Below are 13,961 nucleotides of genomic sequence, written 5' to 3'. Positions count from 1 at the left end.
GTACTTTTTTCAATTTGGGAAAAAAAGAAAAGTCTAGCTGAAAAAAAATATCTAGAAAGATATGTAGTTTACATGTTCACAACATTTAAATTGCTGCCAAAAAAAGTAAAAAGAAAAAAAGTAAATGTGAAATATCGCATAACTTCAAAAACCTTACCTCAAGTGTCTATCATTTACCATGTACTATAAGTCAACTTTCTAAATGGGATTACAGTCCTTTATTATAAGCCCCTAGTGGTACTATGGTATATATTTTAAAAAATGCTACTACAAAAATTTCTTTCCTCATCATTTTGCCTATCATGTACTTAAGCTATAGATATTTTTTGAATAAAAAGCCTACAGTAGGTATAAATGCAATAGTTAACTGATTCCGGTTGCTGATGCCCTTTTCCTGTTCCTCAGAAGGTGGGATCATCTAGTCCAGCATCTTCTCCTGTTTCTTGCCTTCCTTTTTCTTCTTCTTAGATTCTGCTGTGATTCAAAAGAGAAAGAGAGAAATAAGCCATCAAGCTACTGCTCCTTAAGGGAAGGGAAAGCCACTTTTCTTATAATTGGTCAGAAATTAAAAGATAAAATTAATAAGACAAGGTGCTTACTTTTGGCAGTTCTCTTGGTAAATGGACAGAAGTGTGTGAGTGTGTGTGTGTGTGTGCACACAAGAGTAGCCAGGAGGAACACAGCCTACCCTGGTGTAACTATAAATGCCTGTTATCTTGTTGGTTGCCTCCATTTGGTATGGAAAACATTGTTTGGGGGTCCTGCTTAGAGAGCAAACACTACATGCAGGCATCTATTTCAGGAAATTAACTAGTCCTCCACTTAGTGAAAAGCTTCAGGAGCTTAGCTTAGCTGAGAAAGCTCTCAGCGCTCTCATTCCTTTGATTAGGAACTGTTTATGAGCATTAATGATTCTAAAATGCTTCCACTCTGAATATGGCCTCTGCTTACATAGTCAGCAACTGATTTACATAGAACAGAACAATCATGAACCACACATAGTCTGCCTGGTATTTCCCTGAAGGAGCTCCTAGTCTTAGTGAAGCCAATGGAAGAGGCCAACCTGAGTTAAACCAGGCAAGTAAAATCATGAAAATTTAAATCCACATCATATACAACAACAAGATCGAGATCCTAAGTAGAATAAGACATACTCCATGTTTGTATAAATTTGTCGAAATATACTCTACTGACATGTATAATTAAAAAGAGAAAATTAAAAAAAATTAAATCCAAAGGCTCCATCCTTTTCCACTCAAACTTCTTGCCTTTTCTCTTTTTCTAATAAGAGGATACAGTACAGGGGAGAACACATTTACATTGGCTGCAAAGACAAGAATGGTCAGAATCCCTGAGCTAGCAAGCCAGAAGATACTGCTAGTTGTTTCTGAGCTGCTTCACCCATTTGGTCCACACTGATGGCAGAATCATACCAGCTAAGTACAGGGTCTGAAGTCAGATTGCCAGAGTTTAAATTCTGGTTACATCACCAGGCTACTGGGAAACTTGGGGAAAGTAATTTAATGTTTTTGTGTGTCAGATCACTCACTTTTGAGTGGGCATAAAATTGTACCACAGCATATGAAAACAACCACAAGATTAATATCCAAATTAAATGAGTTGCCTAAATCCACTGAGAACAGAATATAGCACAAATAGCACAATAAAGGTGCATAGTTATCATTAGTTGACAATGGAATAAGAACAGGGGGACATTTCCCTGTGTAATTGAAATTCTTCATCATCACCAGGACATTTATACTGAGCATGTCACTGAATGTGGTAGGCAACAGAAGAATACTGGGACAAAAGCAATGGCCATCAGGAATTAGAGCATTGTTGATTAAGGAATCATGCCAATCAGAAACACTGTGCACTTCCCAGATCATACAAAGTAGAGCTGGAAAAATTTCCATTCCTATTTATTCTCCTCATCACCTTTTCAAGTAGCTTCCAAAGTCCATTGCACACTAGGCAAAGTAGTAATTCTGTTCAATGTAATTTTCCGAAGCTTCCTTTATTGGGCTTCAAGAGTGTCCAATATGCAATTGAGTCAGCAGTTTCTAAAAGCTGGCTTAATTATTGGCCATAAATATATTCATTCGGTTAATGCCTATCCTCAGCTTTCCACATTTCTATACTGAAGAGATTTAATCTTTCATTCTCTATCTTTTTTTGCTTGATTTTATAAATGTCTCATTTCATCAGCCTGTGAAATGTGAAATGACCAGAATTTCCAAGTTCAAAGATACACGTAATGTCAAAGAAGGTATTCTGTTTAATTTCTGGACAAATATTTAGTGTTTGAACATTTAATAGTATCTAGTCATTGATTGACATTTTAAGCAATAGCTGCACATTAAGATCATATCTTCAGGGAACAATCTAGAATATCAACTGGGATCCTAACTCCAGTTTTCCTTGTCTCAATTTCTTCATGTGCCTTACTGAGCAACCCTTGGAAATTTGTAGTAGAATGGGTACTTGATGCAGTATTTTCATAGTTTAGCTAACATGACCCTATTTTATATTTAAGTCTGAATGGATGATATATGAATCGGCTGTTTTGTGTACATTTATTTTATAAAACTTGAAATTATTTTGAATATTGTGCACTACTCGATCTAGCTAATGTTCGTTGTCCATCTCATTAAACACTTTCCAAATTCAACTTGGCAAAGGCAAGAGAAGAGCCTCTCTGTTACCTGGGCCTGACATTTCATTTTTCTTCACTAATTAACAACTTGCCCAGTGCCAGGCAATCAACCACTTGCCCAACTAATCTGCACAATGCCAATCAATTTATTCTTCTGACACAATTGGCACATCATCCTAACACGGCCTCGAAATGGAAATATGAGAAGTCTTTAGTAAAACTCAATGGAAAGATGGAAGAATTTGCATTTACAATGAGATCATTTTGATTTTTCACATAACTGTTTGAATTTTTCCAAATAAAGAAAATCAGGTCAGTAATATCACCTCCAATCAAAGCCACCTTTTTTTTCTGACTTTTATTTAACTGGCAGACTAAAGGAGCTTATCATTGCTTATCTCTCTGGCCTCAAAAACTTATTAACAAATTCTCAATTTTGACCTGGCATATGTGCAGAATTTAAAATAGTATCATGAAACCTATGATCTAGCAAAGACCTGATCTGACTCTTTTATGTAAGGGATAAAACACAGAAACAATCAAATCACCTCTCTTTACTTCAGTCTTTATATTTGTACTTATTTTTATTCCCCAATGGGTCTTACCTTTTTTTTTCTGTCTAGTCTTTGACCTGAAACCTAGTCCTCTTTGTCAACCCCATACTTCCATTACTGCTCCATCTTCTCACTTCCTCCCACCCTTCAAGCACCAGTTTTAACATTAGTTCTAGTTTGCTGACTTCGTGGTTTGCGTTAGAAGCTCTCCTTCCCTTACTGGAGCATATACCTTTGGGGTTGCCATTGCCACTGAAGTATTAGTAGTGAGGGAGTGGAATCTCTACTCACTGTTGTATGTCAGCCCAGGGCAAGGTGATTTATGCATAACAGCTGACGAGTAAACCTTCAGTGAGATGCATAAGTGTGTCATTTGACAAGAGCAAGCCTCACTTCTTCATGGCGCTGCCTTTTGTCTTTCTAGCTCAGCCTCTACACACGTTGCCTCTGCTTCATAATTTTCCTCTCACCATCTCAACTTTACATAGCCAACATCTACTCATCCCTGTGATCTTAGTTCAGTTTCACTTCTTCAGGAAAACCTTCCAGAACTCCATGCACAGATGCTTATCTTGTACTTCTCATTGCTTTTTCCAAAATTAGAATGGAGCTATTAATTTTATTTCTAATTCACTGATATGCATTTCTACTTCCAACAAGGGTAGAAGCCCATTCTGTCCTTTCTACCTGTATCCTCAGTAGCCAGTACATTTGTGTTCATGAAATACTTGTTGCACACAGACTGGATAAAGGAATACTTGAATGGGGAACAAAGGGAGTCAACTAACCAGTAGGTGGAAAAACAGTATCTCTTAAGGAAAGCCAGGAGTATAAATTCAATTGAAATCTTGCTATGGTTTAGTACATCTTTAAACATAAATATTTTATGAGGAAAGGAATTATTTCAGACATGAAATTTATCCAAATTTCTTAACACATTTTCTTGTCTTTAATGTAGAAGCCTGGATTGATAAAACCAATGTCCCATTTTAGTAGTCCTTCCAGTTTATAGTGAGAAATGTTTGCTGTGACCATCAGAGTCATGAATTGGCCTGAAGCAGGGCTGTAACTAGTTAAACTCAAGTACTCAGTAATGTGGTCTTGGAGTGATAGTGGCCACCCTGCAAGGTATTCAGAGCAGTAGGACACCAACCTGATGTGGAACAGTAGGGCACCTTAGTTCACACTGAACAAGAGCCAAGTTGCAGGTCTCACCTTAAATAATACCCCAGGCTGACACTCTTCCCCACCTGGAATGAGGCTGTGAGGCAGACACAAAAGCAAGCTGGAAATAAGCCATTATCAAAAGGTGACTGTGAAAGGCACCTGCTGAGAAGTGACTTGGATACTGCCCAGGAGGACATCACTGCACTGGAAACTCACAGTAAGGCCCTTGGTGCTGTTTGACTTCCTGTGTTGCCAAGCCTTGGTCCTTTCGTTAGCCAGTTTTGCGTTGATGAAAGCTAGTGTGCATAAAAACTGGGATATGGACATGAGAGAGGAAGGCAGGTGTGCCAAATCTTGTGCTACTCGAATAGAAGCCAGTTTTGTTTGAAGATATGTTTGAAAGTGTTCAAAAAGTCCTGAGACTTTCCAAAGGAAAAAAGCCTCAAAGATTCAGACTTTATTCTACGGATCACAGGAACTGAAGTTCCATTTTTACCATATTTTCTACAAAACTCAAAATTTCACCAAAGAAATTCTTTTAATATATAACAACTACTGACAGGAAAGAAGAAAGGAAGTGGGGAGAAAGAGGAAGAATTAATATGCACCATTTCACAATAAATTCTGAGTCCATGTATTTTTAATTCTAAATACGAAAAAAAAATCTAAATAAACAATGAAGTAATAAAGAGCACAATGAATGACCTTTGGGTTCCATGAGGCAATGGGGAAACCAGGAAATGTTGCTAGGATCATACTGAGAACCAAGTCCTAACCTAGAGAATTAGTTCTAATCAATATCTGCCACTCAACCAGCTCTGTAATTTGCAGGAAATCAATCATTCTGCATCTGTTTCCTATAACCTGGGGATTATAAAAATCTATATCTTTCTCAGAGGGCCATTGGGAGTATTATGTAGGATTATGACCTTTGAGATCTTAATTGACCACTGCTGTCCAAAAGTTTTCCATTTATTCATTGAGCAAATATGTACTCCCTTTCCACTCTATCAGGCTAAATTCTAGATGCTGGGATATAGTGATGAGCAGAACAAAATTCTGTCCTCATGGAGCTGATATAAGTAATAATTTTAAGATATCCCTATATCAACCTTTCAGAATTGCACATAAGTTCATATTAAAAATTATGGGCAAAGGTGGTTGCTACTTTTATAGCTTTGAGGCCCGTTTTTCTTGCTTCTCATTTACCATTACATTCCAGATATACATAATGTAAAACCTTGAATATCAACAAGAAGAATGAATTCCTAGAGAGAAAAAATATGCCTATCAGTGATAACCTGAAGAAAAAAATATAATTTCTCCCCTATGAGTTATTTCATATTTAAAAAAATATATAAATTACTTTTCTGGTTTGAAAGGCAATCCAAGATTATATTAAAATAAAGAAATACATATACATTTATTAACAAAAATTATCCATTATTTCTCAATATGTTTAATTATGGGCTCTATTTATGTTTTCTTCCTATGATTTAATTGGGAATATGGTAACAGCTAATTAGGAATATTTTTATGCTAATATTCAACTGCATCTATTTTCCATCACGTGTACTTTGAAACATGATCAAATAGAATCCCTTTGTGTCACCCTCTCTCCTATAACCTTTCTTCTTTTATAGGGCATTGGAATCATTCCACATTTTGTTATTATAAATAATAATTCAATGGTAGTTTTATTCACAAAGCATAACATATTTAAATTTTGCTTTAGTATAGGTTATTAGAAGAATACTTACTGGATCAAAGAGTAGGACATTTTTAAAGTTCTAGGTAAGAACTGGCAACTTTCTGTCCAGGAAGGAAGTGCCAATCCAAATTCTTAGCAATTTATGTGAGAGTGTATCATAGCAATCTTGTTCTCAAAAGGCAAAAAATCAAACAACACACAGCATCTCTTTCCATCTATTCAGAGGTCCTTTAGGAATACAATTGCCTTGCAGTTGGCACAAGTAAACATCTACTCCCACTACCTATATAGGGGAACTCTGGAAGAAATGGGGTTGGAAGAGGGCCTCGAGAGAATAACATCAATTTAAAGGTTTCTTGAAGACTTTGACTGAAGATGATTTTTTCAAGAAGCAAAGAGCTGAGAATTCTGGAACTGGCTAATGTCAGTCAAAGGCTTTGCTTTGATTACTTCATTTCAGATGGCCTGCTGTATGCACAGAAAACTAAGAGGGAAGTCAGGAGATAAAGTAATTGAGAGGAGCTCACATTGTAACTCAGTCAGCCTCTGTTTGCTGCTGACTTGAGAGGCTTTGGTCAGGGGAAGGAGTATTGATTAGACTAGAAATGAGAGACATGTTCCTTAAAAATTCATACTTTGTGGATGGTAGACACACTCAGAAATGCACACTTCAGATTCAGAGGTCAAGGGCCAGTGGCTGTGGACGTCATAAAAACCATTATGAGTTTGTTTCAGGAGACTTGTTCAATAAGTCACAAGAACTCATTGAAAGAAAAAGAACACATCACTATCAGACAGTAAATCACAATGTAAATACACCCTAAATCCTGGATATCACCAAGATCCTTCTAGTCCTTCTTGAACCTACTAAAATAACTCACTCACCCTAAAGATCAGCTACTTAGAGAGACCTAATTCCTTGCACCACATCAACTGTACCTCAGAACTGATAATAAGACTTGTTGGATTGTGAATGTACAACTTGAAGGTCCATCCAAAGTCCAGGCTCTAGTAGATTGGGCTTCTTAACATGGCACCATTCATTCAATTTCCAAACATTTCCATTTAAATCAGAGTAGCACATATTAAGTGGCACAATGTAGAAAGAAATTTCTATCTATTTGAAAATTGAAGTATCCTCTTTAAAAAATTCATTTAATATATTATTCACAGATAAGCTTCTGTTGAATAAAATGTGTAGTAATTTTGCTTCTTCTTTGACTTCTTGTGTTGTTGTACCACTTGCCTCATTTCCTGTCTCATGAACTCCATGCATGAACTCCTAGGAGCGTGCACAGAATACATGCTGCCCACAGAACATGCATACATGCATAAGCAGGACTGCCCTTCAGTACTACCTGCATACACACAGGACTGCCCTTCAGTGCTACCCACATTCTGACACTTTCCTGCCCTCACTGTCCTCCTGTTTCATCTTCTCTCCATATCATCACATCACCTCCCTCTCCTTCTCAACTATCTGCACTTCAACACATATGCCTTCTATCAAGTATAAGGAAATAAAAATAGAGCATGCACCCATGTGCAGACATTAACTCAATCTTCACAGCCCTTCAGGAGCTTCTACTTTGCTCCTACTCACTTTGGGAAATGGCTCAGCTCTTAACTGCAATCCTCAAAATCGAAAGATCCTCCGTGAGAGCATTAGTGAGTAATGTAGATGCAACTGAAGGTTTAGTGGAGGAAATAAGGAAATTATTTCATCAACCAAATAGAGCAAAAGTAGTAAGAGTCCCTGAACTTGTTTGTTTTCCTACAAAGCAAGTCCTGCAACATCAGTTAATGAATGTAAGCAAATAATGATTAATAAATAAAATAGTAATAAGTAATAAGTAATAATAATAGTAACACATGAGTAAATATAGTAAGTAATATAAAGTCAAATCATTGCTGTGGAATCCAGACCCCTTGACACTAAGTGTTTAGCCTCTTTCCCCTCCTATCTCTCTATTGGCCTGTCATTAGAGGAAGCCAAAGAGGTATCTACTGGCTTCTCCAATTCTTTAGGAGGCAGTTTGTACTGTAGAGTCAGAAGTGGGCAAATCTGCCAATGCTCAGATGTCCTGCAGAAAAATCTTTATACTGTGTGCACCAGGCAGAAAATCACCAAGGTAAACTAATTTTAATTAACACATATGCATCACATTCTTATACGTGAGCTAAACCTATTCTCTCCCCCTCCACACACCCAGATGAGAAACTGATGTTTGCTTTTCTTTTATGCAGCAAAAACCTCTGTCTCTTCCTTAATTTGTGGGCCACTTTCAAGACATTTTATTTATTGACAGTGATCTCCTCATCCAAATAGATTCACTGACTTCTCCTATCCCAAACCAGGAAGAAAAACTGTCTCGTATATGACATTTAAATATTTAAGAGCTTATATCTGCAATAATGAGGACATAGGTAAAAAAAAAAAAAAAACTTGCCCTTTCATAAAGTATTGTAGGTTATATCTAGCCTCTGTCAGAAATAAAGCATATTATTATAAGCAATAGTAAGTAGTTCCTACTTAGTACATCGTTATTTCCCATTATCATGTCTGATGCCTACTTTAACATAATATGACCAGTGTTACTAGAAAATCAAATTATGATTTATGAAAAGGGGGAAATTTTGAACTCCATCACGTGTGAAATCCTAGTACATACAGCCCCATAAATCCTTCCATATTTGCTTCCAAATGGATGTTTCTTTTTGGTTCAAAAAATTATAGACATAGTCAGTAGAGAAGAGGAAGGGGAATAGGCAGAAGAAGCAGAAGAGGGAAAGCAAGGCACAGGAGTTGAAATGGAGTAAATCAAATTCCATGCATGCAATTTTGTCCAAATGAACCCAACTACTGTGTATAATTTAAATGCTCTAATAAAAAAGATTGCATTGACTAAAAAAAAAAATCACAGAAATAGAATCAATTGGTATCCCTCAATGCACTCCAAGCCCTAACCCCTATACCTCACAGTGTGAATATATTTGGAGACAGAGGCTCTATCAAGATAATTAGGGTAAGCCCAAATCCAATACCATGTCCTCGGAAGACAAGGAGCTTTGAACAGACACACACGTTAGTGAAGACACAACAATATGGCCACTGCCAAGCCGAAGGGGAGCTCAGAAAGCACCAACCTGTGACATCTTGATCTCATACTTCCAGGTTCCAGAACTGTAAAGAAACACATCTATGCTATTCAGACCACACACAGTGTGGTGTTTTGTTATAGCAGCCCCGGCAAACACATGCAGCCACAAATTAGATGTCTGTATGTGCTTTAGAGTATCCTCATTCACTGTAGAGGGACAAGATGCATATTTATTATTTTTCATTTGTCCAGCAGAATTAAAATTTCTTTCTAAATTTTAAATAATTAAAGACTGCAATAGTATGTAATATAGGATTCTGTGCTCAATGATGGTTTCGCAAATGCACATTGCATTAATTCTTTCACCCATCTCCATGTCTGTCCTCCCAACTCCAAGCAGGGAAGGTGTTCAAGCTCTATCTATAGAAGCAGCAAGTGTCCTAAAGAGCTTTGTCTGCCCTTCTTTACATTTTGTAGACAGCAGTCTTCAAAATTGAATTTTATTATTCTTGTGCATCTGAGTGAGGATCTGAAATAATGTTTTTTTTTTATTTTTGTAGAATGAAAATTATTTTCAATAGCCTTGAAAGAGAGTGCTATGAATTTTTTTATCTGAATTAAATATCTCTGGGCCCTACCTCCTATGTGCCTGAGCAGCAGGACACCAGAGAAATTTTTACCTGCATCTTGTGCTCTTAATTTCTGATGAGCTTTTCTACAAATAATGTTTACTCTTCTAGAAAAAGTCATTTTTTTTTCTTTCCTCTGCCTTTGTACGCTAAGCACCAGCCAGTCTGCTTTGATTTCCCTGTGGACTCCTGGAAGCTTTGCATCAGTGCAAAGCTGAGTCGAGTCACTGCGAGCATGTGATGTATCCTCACCAATGGCACCGCTTTCTAGTATGGCAGTGCCTAAGATCCTGGCAAAGCACAGTCTCCGTGAATTTCACAGCAGAGAGAAGACAGTGCAGTCTAGGGTCTAGACTGGGAGGATGCTCAGTGGAACAAGGTGTCTTACACCAATATTTCTAACTTTCAAGAAATGAAGCTCCTATAATTGATCCCTGTTTGAAAAATACAGCACAACAGCAACCTATAGTGACCCATCTCCTTTGGCTTTGCTTCAATCATTATACAAAGGCATGCTCAGGTCAGGAATTATTTAATAGGAGTCAAACATAAATCATTCCAAATATGCCTATAGGAATAGCCTATGATTGCTATCAAAACAAAATATTATTATTATTATTATCATCATCATCATCATTTAGAATATCAAAGACACCCTCTTTGGGAAGTAGTGGTATAACTGAAAAGAACTAGAAATCCACTGTCCTATCTTCAAGTTCAAGACTGACCATTCAGTGGTGGGGTGACCTTGTATAAGTTACAATCTTAGTGTCCTAGACTGTAAAATGTGAATACAATTGTTTGGGGATGCCATGAGGTTTAATGCAGACAAAGCATGCTAACGGTTAAGCATAATTCTGTTGTATCACAGATATTCAGTGAATAGAAACTGCTTTAATGATTCTCAGTAAATGACAATTGCTACAACTTTCACCAGAAGAAATTCTCCATTCAGAAGTCAGAAAGGAAAAATGCAAAAGTTTCAGGGGGAGAAAAAATCAGATACTCAACCCAGTAAGTAATTAGTGTGAGCATTGTTCTATTACACTGCCTTCCTTAACATTAATTATTGTATGGCTGTTTTCTGTGTGCACAACTAATGAGTCTCTGAGCGTGGAATTTACCCAGGGAGATGAAAGTAGACACACAGTATGAAGCAAACCCTACCTATATTTATAGCTCCTAGTTCTCACATCTGCCCTGACAATTAGGACCAAAAATTATTTACTAAAGATGGATGTGAAACACTGAGATAACTACTCTTTCAGGTGAGCTCCTTGTTTGTTAACCGCAATTTCTCTGCATATATTTGAAGCCAGTGAATGCATGAGGTGTCCTAGTGAGCCAGACCAGGACAATTTAGCCAAATACATCATATTTTTTCATTCCTGCAAGTCAGTACACTTAACTGAGTTCCTCCCATGAACCAGTCCTCTGAGATGCATCAAGTTATGAAGGTGAATAAGATGTGACTCATAGGAGTTTCTGTGTGAGGCAAGGTAGATGTGCGCTCAGCACAGCATAGTTAGTGCCTTCTCAGAAAAACCACTTCAGAGAAGTCGGTGGCTTCATATTTAGGAAAAGAAGTCTGGCAAGATTCTACTCTGATATCTTTTCTAGTCCTTCAGCAAAATTCTTGGCCTGAAGGACTTTGAACTTCACCATGTTTCATTCATAGCTCTAAATTGGTTCACCTCTTCTCTATCATGACCAAGTTCAGAAGTTACCTTCTGAAAAAGACTTTCCCTGGTTACTTTCTCTACACTATTCCCTTTCAGTCAATTTGGTTTTTAAGGTCACCTGTTCCAATATGGAGTTATCACTTCAATTATTATTTCTTTATGTTTTCACTCTCTGTCCACCTCCAGTAGAACATAGCAATAAAAGGATGAGGGGGGAGACTTACTTATTAAGTATCACAAGCACTTAACATACTCTTCACCCCATTGTAGGGCTTGTATTAGATTTTATAAATAAGTGAATAAATTAGAAATGGTGCCAAAGGACTAGTCTTCCTTTTCATAGCATTTGTTACTTGGTGTGAAAACACTGGAATGTATCTCTCTGCCTCTACTGCTCCACTTATAATCCCATTAAAGTCATTATTTTTTCACTGGTGCTAACTCTAGTGTACAACACCCACTCAAGGAATGAATAATGCACCTATCATCCACTCATGCCCCCAGTGACCCATCTCCTGGCCACTGAGTGAGCAAGCTAGATTTTATAGAATGAATGATAGGAGAAAAAGAGTTACAGGTGCAGAGAATAGATGCATAAGACATCACAATGCATCCTGCCATCTTCTGAGGACTGGGGGTCTTCTTGACTGGGGCAGAGTGTACCAGCAATGTCTGGCCCATGGGTCATGCAAGAGACCAATTAGGATGACTCATGAGCAGGATGTCTCATTATGTTTACATGAGAAACTTGGATACCTATATCAAATAGATACAGAGAAGGAACTTTTCATAAGGCAGGGGATATTGCATTAGACTGCCTTGCTTATGAGCACTATAACCTTGCCCTAGGCATTTAATTTCACTACATCCTCTGTTTCCTTGTATGTAAAACTGAAGATGATAATACTATTTTAGAGTTTTGTGAACATTCAATGACTTTGCATGTCAACAATGTACTAAACTATGACACTAAATAATTATTAACTATAGATACTATTATAATCAGCATAATTCTTCTCTTGCCTGAAAAATTGCTGAAACACCTACCTCAAGAAAGCTATTTGGAAAAAAAAGGAAACAGTCTCAAAACCACTGCACATTTACCAAGAATTTTTAACTATAGTCCTTAAATTTTATCTTAACAACAACGCTATGAGGTATTCATTGTTAACACTAACTTACAAAAGACAAAGCATATCATTCTAATAAGAAAGGAACAGAATTAGATCTTCTTACCTCAAGTGCAATATCATAGGAAGGAAAATATAGGTGTTAAAAGAAATTTCCACAAGCAGAATACGAAATTTAAAAATCTTGAGACCAAACTGAGAACGAGTTCTTCCTCTGATAACGCGAACTGTAGAACTCCCACAAGGTATCCCATGCTACCACTCCAGGTCAAATTCAAGGGCAGTAGGCAGTATCCCTGCCCCCATTTTTCACCCCTGTCAGTGGTTATGGTGGGGGAGGGGGAGGTCCTGGGATAGCCCATGGTGGGATTCTGCCCCTCTGCCTCTCTCAAAGTCTCAGCCTAGCAAAGCCCATCTATACAGTGTTGCTACGCTCCTTCCTGAGGGGTATCAGAGCCCAGAAAATAGAAATGTTGGAGAACTTTTTTTATTTTTAAAGGAACTAATAAAAGCATCTATTTAATAGACAAAGGATTGAGAATACTGGGACTATCCCTTTACTGACCCCTTTTCCCATTTAATAATCAGCTGCCAAACACTGAGTCCTGCACACAGAGGAGCCTTGACTTAAATAGCTACTGTTTTTTTTTTTTTTGATTTTCAAAGATAAATTGTCAAACCTAAGAGAAGGCTGGGCACTTGTCCAAAAGAGAGTGGCACAGTGGCAGAACTTTTAGAAATAGCTGGGAAGAAATAAAAGGAGTTGGGGTTATCATGAGCAGGGAAGTTGGTCAAGTGTCTGGTTGCAGCACAGTGTGGATTTTTAAAGAAGGCAGGAGGGATTAACGCTCATTCCCCAACCACCTACAACCCAACATCTATCCAGGGACTCCTGCCTCTGCCTGTCCCAGGAACCATTTGAGAATGTCCTTTCTGTTGGCAGGTTCAGAGGTCAAGTTTAGAGGCCGCCATGAATGCCATGCTAACTTTGTCAAGACCTAAAGGAGTTTCACAGTATCTTTTATTTGTCCATCTTATTTTAAAAGCAATGACCAACAACTGCCATGTGAACAATAATCCAAGACCCTGGAATGTTCCAAGATGATCATCAGGTAATATCTTCTGTGCCCCCCAGAAAATTCTAAGTTCACTGGCTCCTCCCACACAAGCCCCAGCCCCAGCCCCAGCCGGAGCCCCAGCTTGACTCTGCACTCTAGAGACTGATGCGTGCTCCTTGAGGCCACACCACACACAGATGGGACTGGCTATAGGGCCATGATTCCAAGACAGATGGGTGTCTCCTGGAAGCCCTCCCTGTCTTGGCAATCCTC

At 37.9% G+C, this 13,961-nt stretch overlaps 1 protein-coding gene across 4 annotated transcripts in view; it reads right to left on the bottom strand.

Moving 5' to 3' along the window:
* Positions 1-317: 317 nt before the first annotated feature.
* The window catches only part of LOC308635152 (pleiotrophin-like), a 98,607-nt gene continuing 84,963 nt past the window's right edge, over positions 318-13,961 (bottom strand). For 3 of the 4 annotated variants that reach the window (XM_081269425.1, XM_081269427.1, XM_081269426.1), the window contains exon 5: positions 318-474. In XM_081269425.1, the coding sequence (XP_081125551.1) occupies positions 419-474 (56 nt within the window). In that variant the 3' untranslated portion in view covers positions 318-418. The remainder of the gene's footprint in view (positions 475-13,961) is intronic. The other variant, XM_081269428.1, reaches the window with a different exon arrangement.

This window comes from Spermophilus citellus, assembly GCF_964194105.1.
Source record: "Spermophilus citellus genome assembly, chromosome: 16".
In the NCBI taxonomy this organism is placed as follows: domain Eukaryota; kingdom Metazoa; phylum Chordata; class Mammalia; order Rodentia; family Sciuridae; genus Spermophilus; species Spermophilus citellus.
Note: the sequence above shows the minus strand (reverse complement) of the source record. Positions and strands in the feature narration are given on the sequence as shown.